This window comes from Leuciscus leuciscus (genome assembly GCF_965113295.1).
Source record: "Leuciscus leuciscus genome assembly, chromosome: 13".
Taxonomy (NCBI): domain Eukaryota; kingdom Metazoa; phylum Chordata; class Actinopteri; order Cypriniformes; family Leuciscidae; genus Leuciscus; species Leuciscus leuciscus.
This window is the reverse complement of record NC_138737.1, coordinates 6,241,855-6,254,812: the sequence shown is the minus strand read 5'-3', so window position 1 is coordinate 6,254,812 and position 12,958 is coordinate 6,241,855. Positions and strand designations below refer to the sequence as shown.

General features: G+C 38.5%; 1 protein-coding gene and 1 long non-coding RNA gene across 2 annotated transcripts in view; both read right to left on the bottom strand.

Annotated features, from left to right (window-relative positions):
* kcnd1 (potassium voltage-gated channel, Shal-related subfamily, member 1) overlaps window positions 1-9,118 on the bottom strand; it is a 57,069-nt gene extending 47,951 nt beyond the window's left edge. The window contains exons 1-2 of the mRNA XM_082189150.1: window positions 8,755-9,118; window positions 6,051-7,871 (exon numbers count right to left, since the gene is read on the bottom strand). Of these exons, the coding sequence (XP_082045276.1) occupies window positions 6,051-7,165 (1,115 nt within the window). The 5' untranslated portion in view covers window positions 7,166-7,871; window positions 8,755-9,118. The remainder of the gene's footprint in view (window positions 1-6,050; window positions 7,872-8,754) is intronic.
* Window positions 9,119-9,869: 751 nt separating this feature from the next.
* LOC309512074 lies at window positions 9,870-12,273 on the bottom strand. Its single transcript, XR_014210882.1, has 4 exons — window positions 12,238-12,273; window positions 11,594-11,739; window positions 11,259-11,330; window positions 9,870-10,002 (listed from the first exon to the last, which is right to left on the bottom strand). It is a non-coding gene; the product is annotated as an uncharacterized lncRNA (long non-coding RNA).
* Window positions 12,274-12,958: the final 685 nt, after the last annotated feature.

Below are 12,958 nucleotides of genomic sequence, written 5' to 3'. Positions count from 1 at the left end.
AGAATATTGAGGCTGCCATTTTACATAAAAATGAAAGCGGAAAAACACTGTCATGCTCCAAAATGGCCACATAAAATCACTTTAAAAAATGTCCATACAAGTCTTGCGTTACATTCCAAGTCTTCTGAAGTCATATTTGTGTGAGGAAAAGACCCAAATGTCACTCTTTGCTTAAAATGTTCCATTCCGCTGTAGCTCTCAAATCTTATTTGCATTTCCGCATATACAAACTTGGATATTTTTGAAGACACATGAAGACATGTTAGCCACAAAACATCTGAAATCCAATGCAGTTTGGCATCACTGACATCAAATGACACAGAACAGCATGAGAGTGAAAACTACTGAAAATGAATGCAGGTGAAAACTAATAAGGACTTTTTGTTGTTTTTGTTTTCTGGATGGTGTGGGTGGTTGCCAGGGTGTTGCTTTGCAGTTGCTAAGGTGTTCTGAATGTTTTAGTGTGTTGTTGTGTGATTGCTAAGGTGTTCTGAATGGTTGCTAGGGTATGATGTGTTGGAAGACTATAACTGTGTCTAAAATCGAATACTTCCCTACTATATACCATGCAAAAAACAGTATGCCAAAAGAGTAGTATGTATGAATACATAGTATTTGAAAAACAGTAGGTGAAAAGTCCCTGGATGACCTTCTACTTCGCAGAGATTCTGAAGTGCACGTTCGCTGGACACTACTTTACTATCTCATGATGCCACGGGAGAGGATTTATGAATGGAAGTGAAGCGATGCAGCTGACATTGGTAGGTCACGTGACAGTAACATGGCGGATGTAGTACGATCTGAATTTCATTCATACTACCAATTTTCATACTATACAGAGTCATATACTACTGTATACATACTATACATATTTAACGGTCAAAAAGTACATTCAAACGTAGTACCTACTCATACCGTATGTGATTTCACCTGACACCTGACCCCGTGTGAGAACGAGTAGAAATCATAAATCCGTCCCTTGAACTGCACCATGTCCACACCTGAATTAAATCTCTATTCTCAGGCAGCATTATCTCTTACGCCACAGTCAAATCTCCCAGCCAATCACAGCAGACCTTTACACGCCCCAAAATAAATAAATAAAAGCATGTGGTGCCTGCTGCCTCTAGCACGAGATGAATTATGTGAACTGAACCAAGACCAGAACCATATTACATCACTAATACATAATTCTGACAGGTCATCAGTCTGAGGAGAAAAAAAATAAAGAATAAAATAAGAGCCACAATCCCATCACACACCCTGACAGCTTCAATGAAGTGATAAGTTGAGTGGTTTCTGTCACAGACGTTAGCGCTTAACGCGGCCGCTGTGAGGTCCTTTGGGTATTGCATTGTTCAAGGACGACCATTTCCCACAAGACACTTATATAAGCTAACAGCAGATGGTGAAAGTGGACTCTAGAGAGGGACGGTGACGCTTTGGGACAACAAGTTTTGTCCTCTTGTAAAGGGAGAGATTAACGTTACTCCCCAACTGGAAAGATTTTGAACAGTCCATCACATCTCTTTTTGATAAATGACAAAATATTTTTTTTTTATTGAAAAACCATGCAATTCAATATCTTGCCCATTGTGCACTTTGAAAGCTGAAAACAAATGTAAATGTTTGAATGTACACTATTTATTCTGTTAAAAAAATTTTTTTTTATTTTTTTATTACTGTCAGAGCTGCATTTTAGGACTTGTAAGAGCAGTTTACTCAAGGGAACCCAAGTTTAAGTTTGACCTGGGTCATGTCCCAATCCCATTCCCCTTCACTCACCCTAATTTCCTATTTTGACTACATTCCACTTTCCTTAAAAGAATAGGCACAAAATGAATGAATGAATGAATGAATGAATGAATGAATGAATGAATGAATGACAAGAGGAGGAATTGGGTCTTTCCATGTCAAATCAATCAAATTTCAGAAACTTCCCAGTCTCAACTTTTTTATTTAAGTATTTCTTTTCTGAAGAAAGACGAACATGAACAGTGATGAAAGCCAAAATATCAAATGTCATGGATGTATATGTACCGAGTAATTCACCCATTTTCAAGATGGCAACATCCTTATTTTATTTTTACACAGAGATTGGTAAGTCTTTTAGTAAAATCTGTTGACTTTTGCAATGTTTGTTGCATTATATGCCAATGCCAACTTCTTGTGTTTTTTGCCTGAAGTTTGCATGCCTGTAACTTCTTTTTCTTTTAAAGAAGGATGTCTGAAGAACAAATAGTATTGAGACTAGAAATGCATCTTGTTATATCCCCATCAACACAATTGCATAGAACATACCTGTCTTTGTGCAATAATTTTCACAATGCAAACAATGTTCTTTCCAAAGTTTGCATGACTGTATCTTTAACAGTGTTAAAGATCCTTCTAGATTCTCATTCTTAAACTTTTCTTTTGTAATCTCACTTTTAAAGCCCTATCAATCCATCCATCAACCCCCCCCATCATCATTCCATCCTTCCATCCATCCATTCATTCATCCATCCTTTATTTAGATCCCATATTTTACGAGCGGCTTCAGATTTCTTACATGCAAGGGTATTGTATCCTGCTTTCACCCAGGTTGTATTTAATAATAACTTAGAGGGTGCATTAAACATTTAACACAGTATCCAAATGGAATGAAGCAGACATCTTAATTCAGCAGCTTCTGCTCCAAATGCTGCCCTGTCAAGGTCAAAGGAGAGGAAGCGTAAAGTTGGATATAAAGCCCTGGTAATGTGCATTCCACTCATCTGCCGCCACGGACCGACCAATCGAATCTTGCACTCACTGAGAGTCTCTAAAGAGTCTTTGCTCGTTCCTTTGATCTGAGCACATGCATTTCTTTCTGCACAGTAAGGCTAAAGCAGAGCATTTATCTGGCTATCACCAGAGGGAACACGGCCAATCAACCCAACCCGAGAAAAAACATTAATGCATCAGGTGATCTCTCTACTGTAAATTCAGGAACACCCACAAATATATTCATTTATTCAACTCAGACATTCATTAACATGCACGCTGAAGCATGCAACCTGATGGAGTTATTTGCTTTTTCATTGCCCGGGATTTCCAAACCACAGAAGTGCATAATTATATTTGGAAAATATGATTATAGGGTTAAAATGCCATACTTCTTGTGGCTCTGTTTTTCATGAATATTAACATAGTAAATGCAAACAGAAAGCACTGAATTTGAAAACTGAACATTACTGCTTCCAGATTTGATTTTCTTTTGAGACTATACATTGGTCACATAGCCAAGTCTATGTAAAAGTAATTAGTTTGAGGGTAAAATGTCACTGATTAGGTTTTAAATTTGCTGGATGGCATCACAAATAGTCCTGTGCTTTGCTTTACATCGCAACTTTTTGTTTTTACCCACATAAAATCAATATCAATGTCACCAACCAGTTTAAATGCATCAATGATCATGACTGTAGATCTAAACTATGTACATTTTTAGAGACAAAGCGAGTGGCACTTGCCCACTCAAAGCTACTACACGGTATTATATTATCATCCAATATGAGAAAAATCGTAAAATTGAATCATTTATAAACAAAATACCACACCATTCCTCAACCAAACAATTTAAACCATCACAGATGAAAAACATGTGGCAAAAAGTTTAATACTTTGTTCAAATCAGCCTTAACTATGAGCAATAGTAACAGTGACTACTATAAACACACATATGGTTTGCAGTATTGTACATACAGATAGATATATTTGAAATCATAAAACTGTTAGATCAAACATCTGAACATCTGACATTGTTTGAGAACCATAATTATGTTTCTGAATTGCTCTTCATGAGGTAGGCAAATCTAATAATATAATTCAGATTATATATTTGGCTTTCTAGGTGGAAGAGATCATGTCACACACATTTTTACAAAAAATACATGACTTCTAGATAGTAATAACTCTACTCAGAAACGGTTATTGTCCTCTTACAATGATCAAAATCCCTGCAGAAACCACTGGAGATTAATGTTAAAAGTCTACATGATATGTTATGAAAAAACGCTAAAAACCAGATGGCAGGTAATATGTGTGTGCAAGGATAATGTATAATAACTGGATGATGTATTGCTTCAAAGTGTTAATACACAGCTCCTGACATTTGCACGATTAGCTCAAATATTAAGAGTAATATGGTGTTATTTCCTACATTTACATAATGCAGAGGAAGACCCAAGATTTAGGTTCATTATTCGCTCCCACTGTCCAAGAGCAACATAAATGCGGTTGCACCAAATTCAAATGCCACAGTTTTGTGTACCAACTTTTCCAATGTAAACAGCCTGCAACTACAAATAGTATGTGAAACAGTATGAAGTATATGCAACAATAAACAATGACAAATATGAATTTGGGGCGTAAGTCACTATGATACAGAGTGCAATGACCATCAACTTGCAGCCTTGGTTTCCAGTAGGAATTTTACCATCCACTTTCATTATATAGGGATTTCAAATAAATATTTAATAAAGAATAGAAATTCATGAGCCAAACCTAATATACCTAATATTACAAATATTACAAAGGTTGATTTGAAGTCAAAAAATATTTGAATTTTTTTTAAAATTTAAATCACACTGACTGATGGGATACGATAGAATCATATTTCATCAATTTATAACTTCAGAACTCATGCTAGGTTTGTCTTGAAAGGTATATAGTTACTATATATAATCATCAAAATCAATTTCTATATGGTGAAAAAGAATGGGAATATCACTTCCATAACCTGGAAGACTGTACTCTATCCTAGTACCTCAGTGGCTCAACCAGTGGCATTAGTCTTCAGGTAAACCGGTTTGAAAACCAATAAATAATTTTGCTACCAGTTCATTTGTAACACTGGAAATGGAAGGTCATGAAATGCACATTCCAATGTGGGATTCGGTATCTCAGAAAGTGTGTTATTACGGTGTTTATACTGTGTTTGCCAAATGCAGCAGCTCATTCAGTTGTACCAAGCAGAGAACTTGCTTAAAACTAGCATACTTTGGGCAGTATACTTAGTACATACTGGAAAAAATAGTAGTATGTTATGATATTATGGTATTCCAAACACAGCCTACATGTGCTATAGTGCTGAATGATACTCATTGCATCTGTGTGGGTGTTTTCTACCCAACAACAACATGGAAAAAAGAAACCATATTGAGACATTTTGCACACAAAATGAAAACGCTTCATCTATCCTCCTCATCCTCTCCTCTCAAATGCAGTGACACAGCATTTCACTCTTCATCTATCACTCTTCAAGATTGATCTGTATCAATGAACAAGAGAAAACTGGACTCTGTCATCTCTGCTTCCCTAAAGACTGACAGCAAACCAATGGACAGAGACGTGGCTGAAGAGTTTAGTGCAGAAACAGTACATAACTCATTCATGGCTCAGTTTATGAGTAAATGACTCACTACGGAGAAGGTTTCAGGGCATAACTGAGGAATTCAAAGGTACATATTTAGTTTTTTGTTGCAAGGATGATTCACTAACCTTAAAAATGTGCTTTTTTTCTTTTCTTTTAAATATAGGCAGGTTTCTTACCTAAAAACCTGCTGCAATACCAAACCTGTATGCTGGTGAAATGAAAATCAGTCTTTCACTTAAACTTAGGGTGTCCCAATATGTTAACACCAAAACAATGATATATTTTCAACTTGAATGCAAATTCAAAAGAACTCTTTACACAATAGCTATAATATATATATATATATATATTTTTAATCCATATTCAAACTCATTCTTCACCGCAAAAGTTTTGGTGGAACTTCTATACTAGAACACTGTCAGCATCATAAATGAGCAATGAAGCAGTAAGTGGTTTGTATCACACGGGAATTTTCCAGTAAGTTCTTAATGGATCTCATCTACTCCTTCCTTAGCTTTTTAAATACTACCATGGAACCCGGTTCACTGCAGTCCAAACAAACACTCGACAGCTGCGAAATTGTCTTTCTGTGCGTATAGAAGATCAATCTATCGCATATTCAAAACAATTGCAGGTAAAAATGGAATGAACTTACCCAAGAGTTGTCATGGTGACTATGGTGTACCAGAAGGAGGCTGGGATGCTGGTGAAGTTGGTTCCCTTGGTGCCTTTCTCTGCGTAGAACATGACGGTGGCAAATATGATGATGGCCATAGTAAGGGAAAACAGGAGGAAGCCCAGCTCAGAGGCACAGCTCTTCAGAGTATAACCCAGGATCCGCAGGCCCTGAGAGTGACGTGAGAACTTGAAGATCCGGAAGACGCGGAACACCCTCAATGTGACAAACGCGCCACTCACATCCTCGTTCTCAGGCATGACCAGGCCGATGTAGTAGGGCATGATGGCGACGACGTCGATTACGCTCATGACCGAGCGCATGAACTTGCAGCGGCTGGGCGCGGCGAAAAGCCTCATGAGGTACTCGAACGTGAAGATGAGCACGCAGGCCGTGTCCATGCAGAAAAACGCCAGCGTGTACTTCTCACCACAAGGCAAGTCTTTCTTGCTGCCTTTGGGGGGTCGGCAGGGGACAGTTTCCACTACGTTCGCTATGACCGAGACGGCGATGAAGAAACCTGTGACATAGTAGAAAACGAGCGCCATGGTGCTTGTGTGGGGGTTCTCGAAGGCGCGCCACAAGCGCTCCCGAGATGTGCTTTCCGGCGGCAGTGGGGTGTCCGTCGCCATCTCGGCCTCTGTGTCCTCAGCCAGACGTTCCTGGTTCTCCTTCTTGCGGTCCCTGTACTCTTCCATGCAGCAGTCTCCGATAATGTCCGGCACGATGCCGTAAAATGCCAGCTCCTCATCGAAGGCCTGAATGCACTCCTGCCGGGGGTAGTGAAGCTTACCCGTACGGTAGAAGTTCAAAATGTGGCGAAACATCTCTGGGTCCCTGTCGAAGAAATACTCCTGAGTGTCCTCGTTGTAGAAAAACTCCTTTTCCGAGCTGCCCAGCAGAGTGTCGGGATAGCGATCCAGCGTGTTTTTCCATGTCTGGAAACGGAGCCCGCTCACGTTTACGAAGAGGATCTCGTCGTTGCGGCTCTTTTTGTCCACTGGCGGTTTGGGCATGTTTTTCTTGGCTAGAGGAAGCCAGCCAACAGCCGCTGCCCTGGCAAAAGGTAGCCATGTTGCCACTCCGGCAGCCATCTTTAATTTGGTGGCTAAACGTTGTTACTGAAACAAATACACCAAAGAGGAGAATGCCAGTCAGCCCTGAGAAGATTTTCTGAACCTTTCTGGACCAGAAAAGGTCTTTCCAAACTAATCATCCGAGCTGAGGATCTCAGACTAGTCAGTTATACGTCTCTCGGTTTGTCTGTACATCTAATAGACTAGGAAGGAATCCTCTGAGAATGTTTTCATTATCAGCTACAAAAATTTGGGGCTGTCAAAGTGTCAAAGCCATTTGAATCTCAGGATCTCCATTTGTCAAAAACGATCCTGAAATGACCCATTAAAATTCATCATTCACAAGTCAGTGTGTTTGCAGATTGTGGCTGTTCAAAGAATCAGTTCAGCCATCTAAAGGGTTAACTCTCTCGGCCATATCTTGCAGGCTCTGCCGGAGAATACTGATTTGTTGCTGCGCTGTGCCGTTTCAAATCTTTATTAGTCTGTGATGAGGCTTTCTGAAGTTAGCAAGAGACTATTTCTACTCTGCTACATCCATTCTTTCAGTTGTAGGCGTTCCCCCTCCTTTTTATGCAGTTTCAATACTCTTGTCTTTATTTTTCTTTCCTCTCTTCAAGCTTCAAGTGGCTACTCAATCTTACAAGGGGCTGTGAAGGTTTTCAGTGGGAGATCTCAGAACTACAGACACCTGGACTCCAAGTATGGCCTTTCCTTCACGCACCTGTCATGAAACAACATAACAAAACATTAGGTGACGCCTGAAAGCAGCATGGAACACAGTAGCTACTTTCATGAGCTTGTTTTACGTCAGAGACTGTTTAAATAAACAAGCTTCACAGTCTGTTTATGAGATCTCTCTCACGCTACATTCATTGATACTTTAAACGGAAAAAGGTGTGGCATTACAGCTACATAGCTATATGTAACTATAAAAACATACATTTGATTTATATATGCAGTAGACACACACACACATTTAAACTCTTATATAAATGGTCCATAAAAACTATTTATGCTACCCTACAATAAAAAAATAAAAAAAGTAAATTTTTTGCATTCAGGTTCACAACAATCAATAAGTAATCAATAATGTGTTTCCCCACTTCTAAGCTAATGCAACTTCCTGTTGCATCTAAATGTCTCTGTATGAATGAATAATCTCCCTAAAGCAGAATCAGGTGTAAAACAATACACAAACTTTTTAGGGTAGCATCACATAAGCACACGCCTGCCCTTATGGGTCCTGGCGGAGGACAGGTGACCCAGCCCAGTCCCAACATAATGCATACAACATGCTCCCACAATCAAAAATCAATAACGCATTACTCTACACCTCCTGCACCATAGACAAGAACATGAACGTAGGAGATGAACAGTAAATTCAGGGTTTACTTTAGCACTAATGCAGCTCTAAAGCAAAACGCATTATTCAACTTATTCTATTTTTTTTTTTACGCGAATGAAGGTGCTCCTAAATTTCCTACAATATAAACGCTAAAGTGACTCCAAAAATCAATGAGTGCTGTAAATAACATGACACAAAAAAGTCGAGCAAGTTGCCAGCAGTAACGATAAGTAATGATCTATCTTTATAGACTTGTTACCTCTGAGATAGACGAGAAGATAGCGTTCAATGTGACAGAAAGCTGATGAAAGAAAGAAAGAAAAAAGGAAAGAAACGGCAATCTCTCTGCAGCAGTCCTAGCATCTCGCATGCAGCTTGTGAAGGAGCGACCGTAACGCCTAGTCCTCCTTGCCTCTCTCTCCTCTCCTCCGCTGCTCTGTTGCATTCGTGCGCTGCCTCTCTCTCTCCTTCACTCTCTCTCTCTCATTTGCTTGCTCAACCTCCCCACCCTCTTTCTCTCTCTCTCTCTCTCTTTCTCTCTACACTTATACACATCCATTTAAAGCTTAATATCTCTTGCAAATGCATACTGCCCTACAATGGGTCATAGAGAATGAGGCAAAAGCTCAGGTTTCACACAACCTGACAATACTAGATCATCACACAGTCTACTTGTGCCTTTTGTTGCAGCTTACTGCATTCAGACACATTGCATCCTCTCCTCTTTCAACAGATAGTTTCGTGTTGCTCCACCTCTCTCGGCAGTGGGAGAAGCATGAGAATTTCATTCTTATTTCAATTTCCTCAAATGTGTCCGGGCACAATGTGGTGCCATCACACTTCTGAAAGGAGTCTGAAAGGAAAATTGCTGGAAAAAGATGAGAAAGCTTTGGGAGATGCTATGTGAGGTTTACATTACTGATATATACTGTACCACGATATTGTCCAATTTAATTTCAGCAATGTTGTGTATGTCTCGTTTGCCATTATAAAATTGCGGTATATACATTATCAGTTAAACGTTTGGACACACTTGACTGAAAATGTGTTTCTCATGATCTTAAATATTTTTATTTAAAACATGGGTTTTCAACCAGGGGGCCGGGGTTCACTAGGAAGCCTCAGCAAACACCCAAGGGGATACAATTATGAAATATAAGACAAAACACGTATTAAACGTAGGGTAGGCAATTGTTTTTATAACTTTTTGTTATATTGTTTGAAACACTCTTCACATCCTGATAGCAATCAATAATACAAGTGGTCTAAATTTTAAAACATGTACGTACATAGTATATCTTCTGTGGAAGTCTCAGGACCAAAACAAATGCAAATGGTCAGAATGCAATGATACGATGTCCCACTTGCCTGTCAACATAAGTATCTCCATACCTCCATGGACCCTGCTCGCGTAGACATCACACGTCCTCAGCGCAGTAAGTAAGGTAAAGCTGTGCAGAGTTGTGAAGCGCCACAAACAAACAGCAGCCGCCTTTTACAGTTCCTCCTGAAACAAAACAAAGAGCTTATGCTGCGTTCACGCCATGTCATAACCGCAATTACAAGATGGAAACCCTTGACGTTCTACCCGGAGCTGTTCACGTCTTCAGACTCGATGCGTTTCAATGGCAACGCTATCAATGCCGAAATGAATCTGCAGCAGTGAGGTGGTACAAGTAAGGACTTTTAAGTTGTTTACGTTTATTATTGCTCTTTAAGACATGAGGTAGTTTAACGCCGTCTCTCGTGACGCTTTGCAGACTCTGCTCTGGCTGTACGTGTTCATGTGTTATGAAGGAGGCGTGGCTTTGGAGACGCTCTGAAGGGAGGGTGGGATCACATGTTTTCAAAGTTAGCTTGCTATTGCTAGCTCCTCCGAAATTGCCTACCCTGCCTTTAAAATAAGCTAAAACAACTCAAACAAAATCAAGATTTATATCACCCCTCAACAAAGATTTTCCCCCCACAGTCTTGGAAAACCTGCATATATGAGGTAGCATAATTTTAAAAGTGTTATTTCTAGAACTGGAAAAGTAATGTAAATTAAAACAATCTTAAAAATCTAAGGGGAATTTTTATGAATATGAATATGCATTTTTGTATATTATTTTTGTATATTATATTATTCTTTTTTATTATTTTGGCCAAGACATAAATTGTGAATACAAATATTTTGATAAAGATGTCTTATAAAAAAATATTGTTGACAATGTGAGGGTCTTGTCAAAAGTCCAAAAAGTTGAGAACCATTCATCTAAATACTTCTTAAAAGCTGTCTGAAAAATGTGTTTCTGTTGACATTAATCGTTCCTACGCATACATTTCTTTGCAAAACTAATATTCTAATTGGCTTTATGTCAAATGTCACATGAAGAAACAGAAAAACAGGTCTCATTGCATCTGCTTGTCGGAGAAAGTTTTAATGACAGTATGTGCTGGTGATATCTATGGACTTAAGATAATCAGGTAACCTAGTTAGTTCTTTTTATTGTTGTCATTTTATTCGATTTAAATATCTAAATGTTAGTGAGAAAAAAAATAAAAAAAATAATTGGATATCAATTTGCATATGCGATGGACATCGTTTTGGTCATCTTTGCAGGTATCTTGAGTAAAACGGCTCTATATTTAATGAAGCACATACAAAAGAACTGAACTGGAGGAGATGCAACCTGTTTTACAGAAAACAGATATTTGTTGAACATAACCCCATTGTTTAGGATAACACAGGAAAAGCAGTCAACAAGTGTGCAGCATACATACCATTCAAAAAGCATCCCAGCATGCACTACATGAAGCTGGTTGATGGATGTCCAGTCTGTGTAGAGCTGGAATCTAGACAAAAATAACTCATTTTTATTGGTTTGGTCAATTCTCAAACTTCCATTTGTGTAATTTCATAGTTGTAATGACTTATTATTATTATAAATGTGGAAATATTAATAATAAAGAATGAGTAGGTGTGTCTAAACCTTTCATTGGTCTATACAGTAATCAGCCATCTTGATCTCTAGATATCAGTAATGGCATAATCCATTGAAAACCCATATCAGTCAAACACTAATTTACATTCGCAAACTGTTCTTTAGTCAACATACTGTATTATTCATGAGGACAAAGGTTGAATTCAGCAGACTGACACTCATCCATTTAGCATTTATAATGACTCCGCTTTCCACTGCTGTCTTGCGGATGCAACACACATGCATGTGACTGGGGTCCTGAATGGCTTGTTGTGCTCCACCTAAAATAGAGAGATTTGATTGCATTGGTATTTCTGTCTTGTTTACCCTGTGGAATTAACCATTTAATGTAATGGCATACTGTACACAGTACACACATGCATGTAAACATTGTCTGGTTTCAATTATAGAGCAGGTGTTAAATTTCTCACAGAAGTGTCACGTTAGGGACAGATTGACGGGGTGTGCAATTCCATTTGGAGCCACTTGTGGCACAAACATTACACATTTCAACTCCATAGCAAATTTATAGTCTCTTTTGGTACGTCAATCCTTTTGATCAAGTCTCACTTTAAAATGAAACACTCTCTTGGCCACCTCCAAAGACTACGTGAAATAAGAAATAGTTATTGATAGCTAGTGTAATTCCCAGTGATGGCATCTGTTATGAGGATTGAACTAAAGGGGTTTTCAGGGCGTAACGATTGATTCTGTGGAAGTATTACAGTTTCAATATAGCGAATAGAAAAAACAGGTACTCTCATATAAGGGGAACTCACTGGGATTGAGTGAAATAAGCCAAAATTATGGCAGAATTGATTCCTGGATCCTCACATCAGTGGATGTGTTACAGCTGGAGTCTTCAAAGGTGTTCTGGGAACAAAACAGGTCAACAATGACAGGTCAACAATAAAAATAAAGAGAACAAATCTATGTAAGTGTTATCGTGCATGCAGTTTCATGCCATCTTAGAGTAGCAAATAAGGCCAAATTTTTTATTGGATATTTTCAAATCAGAATGATTCTCAACAGAATGAGATTAAAACAGATTAAATTGTGAAATTTTGCTTCATGTAGGGACACATGGAGAACAGAAGAGTGGAAGTTCATGGAGTACAAGAGCAGATCCGTACGAAAACATCAATAATTCACTGATTTCACAAAATTCTCTGGGTGATAAAAGCAATGAGGTGGAAATCCAGAAGAAAGATGAAGGGAAAGGAAAGGAAGGAAATAAAAAAGAAAAATATTAAAATAAAATTCAGCTACATAAACAGGACCTCAGGATTGTTTCTATCTGTGCATTTTCTATGTGGATATCAGTTTCCACTTCCTCAATTTCCACTTCCTGTGACTCCCATGGGACATCTCAGAAATGGTCAAAAGCTCCTTAACTAAAAGGAAATGAATTGATCATCCATTTACAGCACTGTATTCCTGCATTCAACACACTGTCTAAATGACATATTGTTATAATAATTGGACATGTTTTTTTTTTCT